Source organism: Mastomys coucha, unplaced genomic scaffold, assembly GCF_008632895.1.
Source record: "Mastomys coucha isolate ucsf_1 unplaced genomic scaffold, UCSF_Mcou_1 pScaffold5, whole genome shotgun sequence".
In the NCBI taxonomy this organism is placed as follows: domain Eukaryota; kingdom Metazoa; phylum Chordata; class Mammalia; order Rodentia; family Muridae; genus Mastomys; species Mastomys coucha.
Window position 1 is genome coordinate 62,980,933 of NW_022196911.1, and position 18,851 is coordinate 62,999,783.

The following is an 18,851-nucleotide window of genomic DNA, read 5'->3' on the forward strand; positions in this document are numbered from 1 at the left end:
ACCAAGGGACCACCTTTTTATTCTGAAAGAAAGAGTGTAGTGGGGCATCAAGACAGCCACCCAGATAGTCTGGGCCTTCGCTCAAAACCAATGTCCTCCTTTACAATTGTCAAAGGAAACAACCCAGGCATCAAGAGAGAAGCAGAGAGTCAAGGTGTGTTCTAATGAGCACAGGGGAATACTATTCTGCCTTTCAGAGAGTCAAGAGATTTTGGCATATACTAAGGCACAATGAGGTTTGAGGACATTTGTACTATGGGAAATAAAGCAGACACCTAAGGACAAATACTGCATTGTTGCATTTCTATGAGACTTCTCATAGAATTCCAAGACAATAAGGACAGTGGAGGCTTCCGGGATCTGGGAGGAGAGGGAATGGAGAATTGTTTAATGGTGACAGAGCTTTGGTTTTATAAGCTGAAAAGAGTTTTGGAGATGGAGGTAAAAGTTTCCAAGCAATGTGACCATGCTTACTACCACTGAACCATACATTTGACGGTTAAGGCAGTACATTTTATGTTATGCATCTTTTACCACTGGTTTCTAAAATGAACCAGTGTTCCCTGCACATACTCATTCAAGGGTGGATGGAAAGGCCCACTCTGAACCTCTTCCTAGGAGAATAGCTCTGGCCATGGTATTTACACAGATGCTATATCCTGGGATATCCAGGTTCCCCCCAGAGGACCAGGAAGAAGGCGTGTCAGGATGCCAGATGGCAGGGCTGGGAGATGGAGACGGTGATACAGTAGAGAGGAGGGGGCCCTCACTCATGTTGGCACTGGGAGCTTCATTCTGCCATGGACAGGACAAGGTGGCAGCGGATGCTGACCCTCTTCCCCATCTGCCTAGCCCTTGCCTTCTCCCTCACAGCCATGGGCAGCAGCCACTGGTGCGAGGGGATCCGACGAACGACAAAACCTCTATGCCAGGATCTCCTAGGAGGCTTGAACTGCATTCACTTCAGCCTGGCCAGCAGCAGCACGGGCAGAAGGCGCGACGACAGTCAGGCCGTCCAGTACATCTGGGAGTCAGGGGATGACAAGTTTATCCAACGCAGGTTTCATGCAGGGCTTTGGCAGTCCTGTGAGGAAAGCTTCAATAGCACAGGTGAGTGCTGTCTATGTGTCCCCAGGCCAACAGAAGTAGGATGGCCCTGAGAAGGGGCTCCAGAGTCAGACTACCTAGGTGTGAATCTTGGGTCTGCCATGGACTGTCTATGTACGCTTAAGCAAGTCCTTTACCTCTGAGTCTCAGTTTTCTCATCTATAAAATGAGAACGGAGAAGGTACTTATTGAGGAAGTGCCTGACATACTCTTTATTAAAGCACAAGTATTCATCTGTTTGCCACTTGTCTCTCAGTTCCTCAGGAGTCAAAGGTGGCTGCTACCCTCCTCTAAGCTGCATCCCTAAGATTCCTTTCTCACTCTAAAAGTTGTCGTTGTTGTTGTTGTTGTTACTTGGGACAGAGTCTAACTTTGTAGCTTTGGCTGGCCTGGAATGTAGATCAGGCTGACCTCAAACTCACAAAGAAATCTGCCTTCCAATGCTAGGATTAAAGATGTGTGCTGCTATGCCCCAGCTTTAACTTTTTAATGTGTGTGTGTGTGTGTATGCGTGTGTGTGTGTGTGTGTGTGTGTGCGCGCGCGCGCGCGCACGTGCGCGCGCGTGTATGCCTTAATTTTCAAAGTATGTGAGAGTGTGTGTCTGTGTATGTGTCTGTCTGTCTGTCTGTCTGTCTGTCTGTCTGTCTCTCTCTCTCTCTCTCTCTCTGTGTATCTGTGTGTGTGCATGTGTGCCTTAATTTTCAAACTAAGTGTGTGAGAATGTGTGTCTGTGTATGTGTCTGTCTGTCTGTCTGTCTCTCTCTCTCTCTGGTGTGCCTTAATTTTCAAAATAAGTGTGTGAGAATATGAATCTGTGTATGTGTCTGTCTATCTGTCTCTCTCTCTCTCTCTCTGTGTATGTGTGTATGTGTGTATGTATGTGTGTGTGTGTGTGTGTGTGTGTCTGTGTGTGTGTCTGTGTACACTCAGAGACCAGAAGAAGGCATCCGATTCCCAGCATCTAGAGTTGCAGGCTGTTGTGAGACACCTGATTTGTTCTAGAGACCAAAGCCAACGCCTCTGCAAGAGCAGCAAACTCTTCAGCACCGAGCCATTACCCCAGTTCCTCCTATGTTGAGTCTCTCTTGCTTTTTTAATACCTCTTGAAACAAAGGAGTCTATTAAAAAAAAAAAAAAAGCCGGGAGGTGGTGGTGCCCACCTTTAAACCCAGCACTTGGGAGGCAGAGGCAGGCAGATTTCTGAGTTCAAGGCCAGCCTGGTCTACAGAGTGAGTGCCAGGGCAGCCAGGGAATACAGAGAAACCCTGTCTCGAAAAATCCAAAAAACAAAACTAAACAAACAAACAAAAAAAACCAAAGCAAACACCCCCATGTGCACAGCTCTTAGCATCATTAGATCACCTCCAAATCCATCACAATCACAGTCCATAACGAGCTGGACCTTTATCTCAGTCTGTCCCTGAAACAGCCCTGCACGGTAGATGTCCCAGACCCCTCAGCCCTGAAGCAGGAGACTGGGGCTCAGAGAATTTATACAGCCACAAGCTTTGTCTTGGGTCAATCTGCCCCAATTCATTAACATCTTCCAGACTTTGCTGATGGAGAATGGGGGCTTATAAAATAAAGGGTGGGGGAAGAAGAAAGAGAAGATGGGGGGTAGTACATAGAGCAGAGTTACCTCACAAAGAATAGAAGACAGAGAACTGTCAACCTTGCTGTTGGACAGGCTGGCTGAGTCCTGTGCTCAGGGCTGGCAAGCTCTTCTGTTTTCACAGCAAAGGCCCCACAGTGAAAAGAGGAAACACCCCTAGCAGTCCCCGCTTAATATTTCTCATTCAGATGTTTATTTTACCACCCTTGCAGCATTTGAAATTTTGTTCTTGCAGCCTAAGTAGACTGCAATAGGGACCATACTCTGAGATGCAGTATAACTACCTCCAGCCCCATCCAAACGAGCTGCTGAGGGCAAACACATGACCTACCTTAGCCATTGTGCTAAGTGTGATTCAGACACATCACTAATGCTAGGAAAGACTACCAAAGGGACCTCCCAAACTCTCTTTTCTCTAGAGTACTAGTGTAGAAAATACACTCTCTTGATACCCCTCAGCACCTTCCACTTGCCCACCCACAGTTACATTTGGCTTCTGGCTCTGCCTCTTCTAGAATCACCAAAACAGTCCCATATTTTCTGTTTGGGAACTGTAGGTACCACACCCATAAGCGAAAATGGCTTAACAACCTCTGTTTTGTTTCTAGATCTGTTTCCCCCACATCTGAGGTGGCTTCATCTAGTTCCACAGCTGTGTATAATGGCAGGGATTGGAATCACCCTGGAAGCTTAAGCCTCCAGGCACCCAGCCCCAGAGGTTCTAACTCAATAGATGTGGGCTGGAGTCTAGAAACCTGCTCTTTGTTTATGTTTGTTTTGTTGGTTGGTCGGTTGGTTGGAGTTTTTTTGTTATTGTTTTGTTTTGTAGTTTAGCTAAGGTAATATTTACATAGAGCTAATAAGAGTCACACATTTTGAAAGGCTTATGAGATAAAACTACCATTCTCTGTCCCTTCCTTCAGGGGACACTTTCAATATGAAGAACAAACATGGATGTCTTTATTTTAGACATTAGCTATTGACTTAACAGTATGATAAATAAAACATCACTCCATTGACAATACCCCACATAATGCCTGCCATCTTCTTTGTCCAGCAATATCACTGCTGTATTCAATAAGCCTCTAACTTCGACTCGATGTTGCTCATTCTGGCAACAGAACTGGTGTTCTCATTATATTTATTGTTTGTGCAGATTTTTTGCTCTCCCCGGAGTTCTAATTGCTGCTTCTGTTCCCATCCTCAGAGTGTTAACATTTCTTTCCCACTCAGCTCTGTTTTCCCTAGAGTAGCTATCGGTGTTTCTAATTTCCTTCCCTGGTGATTATGGCACACATCACAGCTAGAGAAACATACCCCGGGACACAGAAAAGCCCTCTGGATACAAGAGAGTTGGAGTATCATGGAGTATATTCACTAATGAGCATTTCCATGCTTGGCATGAGATTAGGGGAACCGGGTCTTAACAGAGAGGGGACCACGGTGCTGAGAGCTAAAAGCCACTGGAAAATATCTACTATAAAGGTAAAACAAGGAAGGGTGTGGTGATGGTTAAGACAGAGGCTCATCCGTCCATGTTAGTGGGCAAAGGCGACGCTGCTTACGTCTAGAGTCTTCATAAAGCAGGTGGCCAGGAAAGACTACCAAAGGGACCTCCCAAACTCAGCCAGCCACCACATGTGCCTTAGTTTTAAATGTGTGCGTGTTTGTATGTGTGAAGGGGGCTATGTGTGTGTGCACATGTATCTGGAGGCCCAAGGACAACCTCAGGTGTCATCCTTGAGAGTGACACCTGCTTTAAGACAGGGTCTCTCATTGGCCCTGACTTCACTATTTAGGCAACAATGGCTGGCCAGAAATCCACCCCGGGATTCTCCAATCTCCACTCTCCCACCATTGGGATTGTAAGCTAACACCACCACGCCCAACATTTTAAACTTGGTTTCTGAGGATCAAACTCAGATACTCACAATTTTGAGGCAAGCAGTTTATCAACTGAGTTGTTCCCCCCAAGCCCCGTATCTGGGATTTTAATAGATGGAGATCAGGGGCCAGGGTGTTCCAGGCAGAAAGAAATGAATTGATCTGGTCTGAGGTGGCCAAATCAGGGTTTGACACTAGAACACAGGACAAGGAACAAGAGGGAGCCTCAGTGCAGATCAGAGCTCACGTGGCCTTTTCATGTCACTGGGGCAGCTGCAACTCCCTTGTATCAGGGGAAAGTCTAACTGTAGAAACTTGACCATTGCACTGGCATTGGCATGCTATTTGTGATGTCTGAAGGAGGAGGGCCCTCGATGGTGGCTAAGCTTGAGGATAGGATCAGAAAATTAGAAAGATGCGAGTTGCTTTCTCTATGAGAAACACTGCCTCGGCTGGACTTAAAGAAAGGGAAGAATTGGACTTTAAGAAGGCCCAGAAGCAGGTATAAGCTGGCCATCTGTATGAGGCATGTGTCCCTTAGTCACAGCAACACGAGACTGGTACCTGGTACAAATTGTCCCTAAGGCTTCAGATAAGAAGTCCTTGGTCAGCTTATGTGCATGTGAGGGGCAGGTCCCCATCCTACAACAGGATCTGAGGACAACATTGAGAGGCTGTGTGAAGCTCTTTTGGACTCCTCCCTTTAGTGTTCTCAGCCTTCATAATGCTGCAATACAGTTCCTCATGTTTTGTTGACCCCAACCATAAAATTGTCTTCGTTGCTAATCCATAACTGTAATTTTGCTACTGTTAGGAATCACAATGTAAATATTTTTGGAGACCAAGGTTTGCCAAAGGTTGAGAACCACTTTAGAGGCGATAGAGGAAGTCCCCTTGACATTCTTGTCAACCCAGGGAATACACATACACACACACACACACACACACACACACCACTTCCACTTGGATGGTACTAGAGGGTCTTTCCCACATCAACTGGCACACACACTAAATTTTAAAGAAGACAGATGTTCTTAGCAATGCACACACAATCTTGAGTAGAAATTAAGGATGGGTTTCTTGGTTCTGTCCCACCTTTGTGCACCTCTGCTCTTGAGTTCAGGACAGGAAGAGCCTTTAACAAGGACCTCACTGGATGGTCCTAAACTCATTCCATAGACATGTTCCCTAAAGAAAATAAACAAAGAGAGTTTAAAACAAGACTAGAAATTGTTGCATATTATATTTTTTCTTGGAAACTCACAGTGTCCATTAGCATGTAAAATGTCTCTGCGAAATTCCACAAAAAAACAAAAACTGATTAGTATGACACATCCCAATGTTTCCCAAAATTTAGTAGAGGTTTCTTTTTTTTTTTATATTTATTTATTTATTATATGTAAGTACACTTTAGCTGTCTTCAGACGCACCAGAAGAGGGTGTCAGAACTCATTACGGGTGGTTGTGAGCCACCATGTGGTTGCTGGGATTTGAACTCATGACCTTCTGAAGAACAGTCGGTGCTCTTACCCGCTGAGCCGTCTCACCAGCCCCTATTAGAGGTTTCTATATTCACATCTATTTCTATTATTTATATGAGAATTACAGAGAGAAACTACATTCTAGAAGTGCATGCGCACCATTGAAGGTTGTGTAGCTAGAGACTGATGAACTTGGACTTCGCACTCTTCCCTCTGACTTTTCCTGTTACCCTGCAATCTAATAACTATTGTGAATGCTGTCTGCTCATTTGTCTAAAGCTCCTCTGCTCACATTTTCCATACTCCTTGGTATAAGAAAGTCAAGGTTTGGCCAGGAGGTGGTGGCACATGCCTTTAATCCTAGCACTTGGGAGGCAGAGGCAGGCGGATTTCTGAGTTTGAGGCCAGCCTGGTCTACAGAGTGAGTTCCAGGACAGTTAGGGCTATACAGAGAAACCCTGTTTTGGAAAAAGCCTAATAAAGGCTTTTAAATAAGTAAAGAAAGAAAAAAGAAAGAAAAAAGAAAGTCGAGGTCTCTAAATATTACTATGTTGCCATTGTTTTAAGACAGAAGGAAGATATCTTCCCAGAAAAGAATTCCCCATCCCAGAACACATCATCCTCTCTGTGTTTCCCAGGATGTACCTAAAGCAAAAAGTTTAATGTTGTTTTTACTTGATATTGGAATTAATTAATACCTAACATATTAGAGGGTAAGTCAAAGCTAGATATCAGGAGGTACAAGTGTTGGGGCTGGTAAGATGGCTCAGTGGTGAAAAGCACTGGCTGCTCTTCTGGAGGTCCTGACTTCAATTCCCTGCAACTTCATGGTGGCTCAGGACCATCTGTAAGATGTGATGCTCTCTTCACGCAGGTGTACATACAGACAGAGAGCTCATTCCTTTAAAATAATAATCGTGGACCGGAAAGATGACTCAGTGGTTAAGAGCACTGACTGCTCTTCCAGAGTTCAATTCCCAGCAACCGCATGATGGCTCACAACCATCTGTAATAGGATCCGATGCCCTCTTCTGGTGTGTCTAAAGACAGCTACAATGTACTCATCATATATATAAAATAAATAAATAAAATCTTTTAAAAAGAATAATAATCATAATCATAATAAATAGAAGTCACAGATGTGAAGAGCTCACAGGAGGTGGTAACAGACATGAATGAAGTTGGGGTTGCCACTGATCTTGAACTTCATGCTTTGGCCAAGGCGTCATCTCTTTTAGTTCAACTCAACATTGAGGTCAAGTCCTCTTGGGAGTTCAATACAGACAGATCCTTCGCTTTTACAAAAGGAGAGATTTGGATTTTTCAATCTCCCAACTGAAAAATCTATGTAGAGCTTTACAAGGGCCCCCAAAGGCATGTTTGTGATACGGTACAGGACATAACACTGAATCACTGACTGCATCACAAGCACTCAGGATTCGGGACAGAAGAAAGGAAGGGTCAGAACAGAAGTGAAGGAGAAGTGGTACACACAGTGGAGAGGGTGTTGAGGGGGTCGAACAGGTTCAGTGTCACTGGCAAGAAAGACTCAGGTCTCAGGAAGATGTTCCTAACCAAGTGCAGGATTTAAGGGTGGGTTGGCACCCCAGTTTTGTGGGATGGGACCTGACTGAGGAAAGTTTCCCTATCCAAATCAGCTCGTCTCCATGCAAATGGGCCCTGCCGAGCTTTAAAAGGGAGACTACATCTCTTTTTTCACATTCTGAAATAAACATTTGCAGTAAAGCTCCTGGAGGAGTCAAGGCTCTTGTCTTCTTTTCCTTGGGCAAATCTCTGAATCAATGATATGTGCTTGAGGAGACCCTGAGCTGTTGTACTGAACTCGGAGCATTCATACAGGGGCATATGGAGAGCCCTGGGGCCTTGATTCTGGGGCAGGCCTCGGGGGCAGAGTTGTGCACCTAGGGCTTTTATGCATTCTCCTAAGGCTGGCTTGATGTGCCTCTTGGCTGCCCAAGCCCTGCCAAGCTATGTAACACCCGCCTCTCTGGCTTCATGGGATTTGTAAAGATTTTTCTTCTTAATCCTGCTGGCTTTGTTCAGAAGGAACACCGTTTCTGAGGATTCACATTAATCAAGGGGTCACTCAGGTCTAGCTCTCTGGGCCCAGCTAATCTTGTCCTTCTAAGCTATTGGGAATTCTCTTAATCTGTGCAGCTGGCCTTCTGGTGCTCTGTGCCCTGTCCCTGCTCTGCTCCTGAATTCCGCTGCTCCTGCGCTGCTCCTAGCTCCTTCTGCCCCTACCCCTGCCCTGCCTCTGTCCTGCCTCTGCCCCTGCTCTTACCCTACCCCTGGCTTCTCCTGCATTACTGTTGGAAACAACAGCTCTTCTCAGAATGAAGACACACTCCTTTCATGTGCTTGGGATATGGTTTGAGGGTGCCCCCCCCAAAGGTTCAAGCACTGAGCCTGGTCCCAGTGTGGTAGTTAAGGCAGTAGGACTTTTTTCAGAGATGGGACCTAGTGAAAGGTGATTAGGTCATTGGCTGCTACCCTCTTCCTCCTGAGAGTCTGGCTAGTTCCCGAGAGGGTGAATCCCTTGTTCCTCCATCACACAGTGGCTGCTCTCTACCTCTTGTACCTACTCCTACCATGACAGCATCTGCCATGTATAATTTAGCTAGAAGTCCAGGCCCTCATCGAAGTCAAGCAGAAGCCAAGCTCTTGCTCTTATAGGTCCAAAATTGAAAACTGAAAAACTACTTATTTTCTTTGAAAAGTATCCAGACTTGAGTATTATGCTATAGTTGAAAACAGACTAATATACATCTCCAAGCATTAGGTAGAGAGATAGCAGGTGGTGATGTAGGGAAATGTACCAATTCTCAGATAGAAACGCCCCATTTTCTTTTCCTTCCTCCCTCCCTCCCTTCCTTCCTTCCTTCCTTTTCAGTACTAGGAATTAAACCTAGGACTTTGCAAATGCTAGGCAAATGCCCTGCTGAGCCGTACCCACAGCCTCAAAAATCTCACTTTCAATCTCTCTATCAACACGTATCTTGTTTGGAGCCTGGCTTTCAAATCTGCAGGATAGAGAGCCTCATACTGGCCTCTGTCAACAATTAAGCACAAAAGTGCTTGAGGTGATCTATCACATGTTTCCACTGATGCCTTACTACAAAGTCTGGAAGGTTCCTGGAGACAGTCACAGAAGTGCACTCAGAGACTGATGTGTGTGTAGTGTCTCTCCCCAACTACACACATACACACACACATACACACACATACACACACATATACACACACATACACACACACCACACACACACACATACACACCACACACACACATACACACACACATACACACCACACACACACATACACACACATGCACACACATACACACACATACACACACATTCACACACACACACATTCACACACATACACACACACATACACATACACACACACACACACACACACACACACACACACACACACCATCTTCTGCCACTGCCCTGCTCCCTTTTCCTCCACTTCCTCTGCCATTCCCCCTTCCTCGCTCTACCCTCTCACCTCCCCTTCGCTCTACGTCCACCCTCCCACCATTAGAGCCTCTTTTTCCTCTAGCCACGAGGGATCCTCTCTAGCTTCCGCCTTTACTAATGTTCACTTCCACTTGGACATACATGCTTAAGAGTAACATGCTAGACTATGCCTGGGAAAATGTGTGACAGTTGTCTTTCTGGGCCTGGGTTACCACTCACAAAAGAAGGCTTTCTAGTTCCATGCGACTTTCTGTAAATTCATTTTTCTTCACAGCTGAATAGAAGTGTGCCCATACAGCACGTTTTCAGCATCTGTTTTTCTGTCTTGTGGAACAGTACTTGGCTGTGTTCTCCTTGTCTTCTAGGTGAGCGGTGTAGGTGCTTCCTGGGGATAGTACCCACTGAGGGACAAGGTAAGCATCATGGTTGCAGCCAGGGTCCCTCACAATTCGAACAACTCCAATTGTTCTATTGGGAGTGAGGGAAATGATGAGATGGTTGGATATGGCTTTCCTGTGAAATCAGCAGAGGCTCCATTCATGAGTCTTGCAGCACTGATGTGCTAGAAGATGGTAGCCAGCTTCAAGAGGTGTCAGGAAACTGGGTGGAGTCTGCAGCTTCCTGAACCATAAATATTTCCACTGTGGCTAATCACAAGCTCTGTGGGTAAGGAAGAGGCCGAGTTGGAATACCATTGCCTTGTGTGTACCTTCTTCTCTCCACTCCCCCATTCAGTTTGTGTTTGCTGTCTCGGTATCTGCTCTCCCAGCAAGAACAGAGGATTTATGAAGCTGCAGAGAGGACTGTGCTAGTCTTAGGCATTTCTCTGTCCCATCAGCTGTCTTGCCTGGTTGGTAGTGGAGCTTTTACAAATTTCCACTTCCCTTCCATCCCCTCTGTCCATTCTGCTTTCACCCCACATCCAACACAGCTCCAGCTGTGCTCCCAGCAAGGTGGCACAAGCAGCTTGCATGGAAACAAGGGGTGCTGGTGGAACTGGAACCCACTCAGAGTTCTTAAATGCTCTGACCCCTCTGCCCTCATATTTAACTTTACGTATCTTCTTTTATAGATGGGGGAGGGGTGAATCTGCGCACCTGTTTGCAGGTGTCAGCAGAGGCCAGAAGAGGAGTGAGATCCCATGAAGCTGGAGTTATAGGGGGTTGTCTCCCCAGACTTGGGTGCTGGTAACTGAATGCTGGTCCTCTTCAAGAGTAGCAAGTGTAGGACTGGAGAGATGGATCAGCAGTTAAGAGCACTGACTGCTCTTCCAGAGGTCATAAGTTCAAATCCCAGCAACAGCATGGTAGATCACAACCATCCGTAATGGGATCTAATACCCTCTTCTGGTATGCCTGAAGACAGCTACAGTGTAATCATATAAATAAAATAAATAATTCCTTAAAAAAAAAAAAAAGAGTAGCAAGTGCTCTTAGCCTCAGAGCCATCTCACCAGGTCCTGTGCATCTTCTGTAAAAATGTAAAGACAATGTCTCCACTGGAATCAGAATAATGTGCTCACTCTTAAGCTGAAGAGTGGATATTCACAGAATCTCTTGCAGTCCTATGTCAGGGTCTTGCTTATGATTTCCCTCCCACCTGTGGATAGTCTTTATACCCATCTCTGTGAGGCCCTAGGATTCCCTTGACCCACGAAGTTCCTAAGACTCAACAAAGGTGCCTTTAGTCTTCACCTTAAAAGCTTGCAGTAGCGAGATGTCTCACATCACTACCTCTTCTTACATGAGTCCACAGGGAGTACTTAACATTGGAAGCTTGGTCCCCAGGGCAAAGTGACTGAGAGATGCTGAGGAACCATGGGAGGTTTAAGATCATTGGGGGTACTGCTGAGAAGGAATCAATGTACTTCCTTGCACTAACCCTGAGTTACTTCCCATGAAAGAGTGTTAGGAGGAGGAAGAGGGGGAAGAAGAAGAAGAAGGAGAAGGAGAAGAAGAAGGAGAAGAAGAAGAAGAAGAAGAAGAAGAAGAAGAAGAAGGAGGAGGAGGAGGAGGAGGAGGAGGAGGAGGAGAGGAAGAAGCAAAGCCTGGCCTCTCCCTGTCCCTCTGGCTTTATGTTAGCTTGGAATATATGATTCCATGCCCATAGTGTTATAAGATAACTAAGGCAGTTTTGCAAGAACCTATCCCATGCTGTATGGACTTTACAGCATCCAAAACTGTGAGCTTAATAGACCTTCTTGTTTACAGTATATCTAGCCTCCAGTCTTTTGTTATAAGAACAGAAAGTGTGTTAGTAATAAAACTAAAGGATCAAACATTCCATTTATGGGTCCTGAATACTCATCGTATCTGTCCTTTCTGCTTGTAGGAGTTTTGTGGCTCTCCATTGGGGCTGAAGTCTTGGATATCTTCCTGATACTGACAGGTGTCATCCTCCTGGGCTTCAGCCTGAGTTGTTACAGTTCCGGATGCAGCTGGCTCAACGTGGACGCCTCAGTGGCTATCCTCATGGTGCTTGCAGGTATTTTCTAGCAGGAGCAGTTTCTCCCAGACTACTCCAGGGAGGTCATGATGCTTCAAGCCATGGAATAGGCTGGCTTGATCCCTCCAGTCACTGGACAGCTCAATAAAATGGCTGGTCTTCTGAGTAAGTCACTGGACTGATTCCACTGGGTGAAAGTAGTGTTAACAAGGAAGAAGATGGTCACAGGTAGAGAGAAACATTTACCAGTTCATGTCACAGTCAGGGAAGAGGCTGCACTGGTGCTGAGAATACCAATGAGCTCACATAGCAAAGAAATTAGGCTTGAGTGCACAGATGAGTCCTTCTGAGATCAAGCCTCTGTTATAAGTATATAAGTATACTGTAAATATTTAATATATACTTGCTTATATGCAAGTATGTATTAAGTAACTTTAGGAGAGTTACTTAACTACTGTAAGTTAAGGCTTATAGCTAGGCTTTGGTGAAGACAAAATAAAAGTGTACCTACTATTTTAGACTTCAGTATCTTAAAAATTATCACCAAAGTTTGGTATAAAATGTTCCATAAAGAACTCTTCATTTTTTAACACTACCTCTGTTCTCCAAGCAACTTAGCTTGGCCTTGTAAAGTCCTTAAGTTACTGTCTCCACCAAGATAGGATCCTGAACACCTTCCAGCCTCCACACAGACACACTAAGTTCTGTTAATGTGTTTCAATCCAATTTGTGCATCACTGCTGTGTTTGATGAACCTAACACATCTTGCCCGGGTCATAGCTATGATACGTAGAAAGATAAACTCCAACTGCTACATCTTCCGTAGCAAAGAGCAGGGCCTCAGACATGTGGAAACTCCTGCTCAGGCCCTGATATCTACTATGTTCTCTTGGTTATGATCTGACCTATTTGTGGGTGTCTCTTCAGTTTCTACTATGGGGATGAGATATCAGATGGAGTGTTTAAGGATGCATACGTGCACATACTACATAAGGATCTGTGGATGCTAGAGTACTGCCAACATCCAACACATGCAGGGTAGAGGAATTTGTCCACTGTGCTGTGTTCTCAAGTGTGACTCATGAAGCTTTGCTTGCACAGGACTCCTGGGCATGGTGGCTCACATGATGTATACAACTAGTTTTCAAATCACTGTGAACCTAGGACCAGAAGATTGGCGGCCTCAGACATGGGACTATGGCTGGTCCTACTGGTAAGTTTCTTGGTTACAAGTGCTGATGAACCAGAAAAGATGGACATAGATTTCTGTAGGTAAATAGACATTGTGATAGAGCTGATCCCTACTACTCTTGTGACTCTTGACTGGAATGATAACCTTTCTATAGTCCAGTCTTCTCAGCTGTAGAGCAAAGTTATCCATCTTGACTTGATTTAAGGTTTTTTTATAATTTAGTTTCTTATTTAAAATTTTAATACGAGATATCTTGATCATATTCTTTCTCCACCACCAACTCTTCCCAGATCCTCTCTACCTCCCAACTGACTCAGTATCATGCCCACTGTCAAAAAATCAAAATCAAGACAAAGAAAGAAAGAAAACCCAATTGTATTAGTCAGGGTTCTCTAGAGTCATTGAACTTATGGTAGTCTCTATGTAGTGAAGGAATTTGTTGATGACTTACAGTCTGTATGTAGTCCAACTCCCAACAATTATCAGCAGCAGCTGTGGATGGAAGTCCAAGGATCTAGCAGTTGCTTAGTCTCACAAGGCAAGCAGGCAAAGCAGAGAGAGCCTTCCTTTTTCCAATGTCCTTATATAAGTCTCCAGCAAAACGTGTGCCACCACACCTTTAATCCCAGATGACCTTGAACTCGTATATGTTCCTATCTTAATCTTCTAGGATTCATAGCCACTATGCCTTAAGATCTCCATGCCAAGATTCAGGTTGGAAACTTGAATCTCTCAGCCTCCAGATTAGGGCCACAGGTGAACCTTCTAATTCTGGATTGTAGTTCATTCCAGATACAGTCAAGTTGACAACCAGAAATAGCCACTACACCAATAATACCAAAAAACAAACAAAACAAAACAAACCAGAGAGAGAGAGAAAGAGAGAGAGAGAGACTTCATTATATGTTGATCAAATACTCCTATACTCCTGAGTATAGAGCCTTCCCAGAAATGTTGATTGATATAGCCTTTGACACTCCATAGGAGAAAAAGGCTTTCCCTTTTCCAGAAAGCATCAATTGCAAACATGCTCTTGGTTAGAGGTAAGAGCCCTTGTCTGCTTAGCCTGCTCAGCACTGAAATTTTGTCCAATTTGAACCTGTGGAGATTTTATGCATGCTGTCACAGTGTCTGTGAGTTCAAAGGTGCATCAGTCCTATTGTGTCTGGAAGACACTCTTCTCATCCATCACCTTGACTCTATTGTCTTCCTGCCTCCTCTTCCCCATAGATCTCTGAACCTCCAGGGGAGAGATTAATAATAATATAAAAACCCACCTCATTTGAAGATGAGTGCTTCAAAGTCTTTCACTCTCTGCCCAATTGTGAGTCTTTGTGTTATCATCTGCTTCAAGAAGATGCTTCTCTGATGAGGGCTGATTGATGCTCTGTTCCATGAGTATAGCAGTATGTCATTAGAAGTCATTTTATTCTTGTATTACTTTGTGGAGTGATAGTAGTAGCTTTTCCCCTAGGGTTCATGACCTAACTAACTAACCTAACTCAGATTCTCAGACATTTTAACAGTGTTAGGTATGGGTTCCACCTTAGGGAGTTGGGCCTGAGTCCAATCAAAAAGTGGTTGGTTACTCTGATAACGTCTGTGACACTTGCACCGTAGATCTTGCAGATAACTGTTGTAGGTTTCAGAGTTTGTACCTGGGTGATATTGATGATAACTTCTCTTATACAGAGTACCTTCCAGTACCATGAACACTAGTCAGTAGGAGGGAGTGAAGCTTCTAGCTGGGCATCAGTTCAATTCCTCCATCTTTTATGATGTATGTAAGTTGTGTCTTCAGCAATGAGGCCTCAGCTTGTAGAGAATAAAGATGTTATATTTATAAACTACTTGACAGATGGCAAAGTCTAGATTTTTAAACACAGATTGGAGAATTTTTTTCCTGAGCTAGACCCTTTTAGACCTAGCTTCTATTTCTATCAGAAAGTCATGACACACAGGTCTATCTCTAACAGGAAGACTCAGTCAGCCATGCCATATAAGACCCCATGGGAATTTCTTTGTAATTTCTTGGTTTTATTTGCAGTGCTGGAGATCAAACCAAGGGACTCACGCATGCTGTGCTTTCCCACTTATCTGCTTCACCAGCCCCAAATATATTGTATCTTAAAAAAAAAATCAGTGCACTTGTACTCACATGGTCACCCCACACAATATCCTCTAACGCTGGGAGAAAGTCACCAACTTCAAAATGGAGTCATTGGCGTCAAAACCTAACAGAATAGAACCAAAGAAAGTCAGCTGGCGGAGAGCAGTCATTCATAATTGTCCTAATGCCTGGAACTTTTGAAAAGTTAAAAAACAAAATTCTAGGCAGAAATTTACTGTGGTTTACACTAAGACAACCAGAGGCATAGGGAGAGTCAGCCACTTAAATAAGAACCCCAACACACTCTGTGTAGCACAGGCATGACCCTCAAAAACACTAGGGTCAGTTGTACCACCAAGAAGCAAGCTGGGGAGGAAAGAGTTTATTCAGCTTATACTTGCGCATTGCTGTTCATCACCAAAGGAAGTCAGGACAGGAACTCACTCACATAGGGCAGGAACTTGGAGGCAGGATCTGATGCAGAGGCCATGGAAGGGGTGCTGCTTACTGGCTTGCTTCCCCTGGCTTGCTCAGCCTGGTTTCTTATAGAACCAAGGACTACCAGTCCAGGGATGGCACCACCCACAATAGGCCCTCCCACCCTTGATCATTAATTGAGAAAATGCCTTACAACTGGATCTCGTGGAGGCATTTCCTCAAGGGAGTCTCCTTTCTCTGTGATAACTCCAGCTTGTGTCAAGTTGACACACAAAGACATCCAGTACACCCTAGCCTCTTTCTCTTTTTTTTTTTTCCAGAATAGGGGAGGTGGGGGTATCCTCTGCTTGTCTTCTAACCTTACTTCTGAGGTTAGGCATGAGAAAGGGGAGGGACAGGTTTCTGCTGCATAGTCAGTTTTTCATGCAAACCCTGTTTTCAGAAACCCAGCTTTGCCGTCTGCCTCCCACACATCCTTCCATCCCAGAATCTGGGCCCTTTGTGCCTGTGCCTTCAGAGACTAAACCTGTGATCTCCTAGGCACAGGAGTATGAGGTCCTCTTTGTGGTGTGTAAGGCATCTGAGGGCTAGCCAGTCATCCATAATCAGGCTTTTAGCTGATGTCCTGCTCTGCGTGTGTGTGTGTGTGTGTGTGTGTGTGTGTGTGTGTGTGTGTGTGTGTGTGTAAGGGTGTATAAGGGTGTGTAAGGACTCAGTGGGACTATGGAATATACTTCCTTCTTGTCTTCTAGTAACGCTGTCCCCTCAATACTGTGTGTTGCTCATTCTTCCCTATAAACCCTGCAATTGCCTCCCTTATCATTTTTCCATGAGGTGTAGAACTTTATAATCTACTCCAACAGAAAATCCACCTGTGAAAGGAAACCTCCCTACCTTACCCCCAAGACATCCCTAAAGGCACAAAACAGCATTCCCTGTGGGTAGCAGCAATGTCTCTACCTCTGAGTGAGTGGCTGCCCCCTAGAGCAGCCCTGGAATTCCACTCTAGCTCTTTCCTTGCTGTGCTTTCTGTTGCAGCCTTGCCTGGGGATCTTTCGCTCTCTGTATGGCTGTGTCAGTGGTGACCATGAGCAGATACACCACAGCCCAGGCAGAGATGCCAAGGGCACAGAAAGGTGGTCCATACCCTCAGCACAACACCCCACAGCCTGAGACTTCACAGAAAGTTTGGCAAACAGGAGCGACTCCCCATCCTACGGGACGAGTCTTCGTGAATGTTCCTGGGCACCAGCTCCCAAGTACAGGAGGCAAAGTGTCTGTGTGCTAGCCAGTGCTGCACGTGCAGACAAGCCAGGCATTTACTACCACAACGAACACCATTGGAGTGGAGTTCAGAAGACCATGGTATAGGTAAACTTTCCACTACCCCTCTCTGGACTTAGCATCTCATGTCTCCTCCAATTACTGTATCTTTAGAGGAGATCATATCTACAGAAGATATCAACTATTAATACTCTGGTATAAAGGGACATCTGAGGCTTCTTTGACTCTGAGTTTAATAAATATCCCAAAGAGAGTTGGATCATGAAAATATTAAAGAGAAAAATGGTGAAGGAAAGGACTCCCCATCCCTTACAGCAGAATCAAAATATGTCACCAACACAAATTCATTGACAGACAAACCTGGAATATTTTTCTCTAGTTGATGCAAGAAATGTGATGCCATACTGTGCATTCTAATTTTCTTTAAGAAGATAGAAATTTTAAAATCAGTTATGTTGCCTAAAAAATTCTTTACTGGACGTGGTGACACAGGCCTTTAATCTCATAATTCAGGAGGCAGAGGCAGGTGAATCTTTGTGAGTTCAAAACCTGCCTTGTCTACATAGCCAGCTCCAAGACAGCAGAGCTACATAATAGAGGGACCTGATCTCAAAATAAATTCCTAATGTGTGCTCACAACGAAGCCAGTTTGGAAGGACAGGAAAATAATAGATAGAAATGGCATGACATCTTATCACAGTGAAGTGGAGCAAATGTTTGGATTGTACTGCTTGTGTTAAATCACCAGGCATTCTTGCATCTAAAAATAAACTCTGCCAAACATGCAGACCTTGTGGGAGGTGGCACTGTGCTCAGGACTTCCTGGTGCATTCATTTATGACACGGCATGATTCTCTCCTCTGTCTTAAACTGGCATGAGATTAAGCCACAGGGTATCAGGCATTTGGAGCATTTTGGAAAAGAATAGAGCCTGCCAAATTCCAAGAACCTTAAGCACATCCTAGCCCAGAATAATTTTAAAATTTTTACATTTATTTGTTTATGTATTTATTTTGTGTGTGTGTGTGTGTGTGTGTGTGTGTGTGTGTACACATGCTACAGTTCATGGGTGGAGGTGAGAGGACAACTTGCAGAATTGAGTCTCTCCTTCTACCGTGTGGATCCCAGGAATTGAACTCATGTCCTCAAATTTTCTGGCAAATTTTGCCTGATGAACCATCTCACCAGCCCCTCAGAATCTTTTTTTTTTGTACTGCATTTATGTGCTTAATAAATATATTCTGAAAAAAAAGCTGTATGTTGACAATAAAACACTAATTTGTGCTGAAATTAAATTATACTATCGAAGAGTAATAGGGAAAAATTAAACTAGTTTCTCCATGTTTAAGATTCAGGTTAATAGCAGTGGTGGAGAACACCTTTAATCCCAACACTCAGGAGGCAGAGGCAAGTAGATCTCTGTGAGTTCAAGGCCAGCCTGGTCTACAGAGCAAGTTGCAGGATAACCAGAGCTACACAGAGAAGCCTGTCTCAGAAAAAAAGAGGGAAAAAAAAAGAAAAAAGAAGACTCCTGAGAGGTGCTCAGGTGGTGGGGCTGAAAGATCACCCTACCCCGAAGGCTTCCCTTGCTCTCTCCTGCCAGGCCTGGGTCAGCAGTCCCCCCCGCCCCCCGCAAGCCCCTTATAGTCATGGCTGATGTGTGTGGCCTGGGACATGGCTGGGATGCCCAGCCATGGAACATCTTACAACCATGTTCAGCTTCTGAAGTGAAATGAGAAGCAGCAGGAGAGAGAGCAAACACTATGCTGGGCTTTTCCCGAC

The 18,851-nt window shown here is 44.7% G+C and overlaps 1 protein-coding gene across 1 annotated transcript; it reads left to right on the plus strand.

The window, feature by feature from the left end:
* The first annotated feature begins 702 nt into the window (after nucleotides 1-702).
* On the plus strand, nucleotides 703-17,359 carry Gsg1l2 (GSG1 like 2). The gene is made up of 5 exons (XM_031354139.1): nucleotides 703-1,110; nucleotides 9,966-10,013; nucleotides 11,932-12,084; nucleotides 13,147-13,258; nucleotides 16,824-17,359. Exons 1-5 carry the CDS (start codon nucleotides 801-803, stop codon nucleotides 17,071-17,073), a joined length of 873 nt encoding a protein of 290 aa, XP_031209999.1. The 5' UTR covers nucleotides 703-800; the 3' UTR covers nucleotides 17,074-17,359.
* Nucleotides 17,360-18,851: the final 1,492 nt, after the last annotated feature.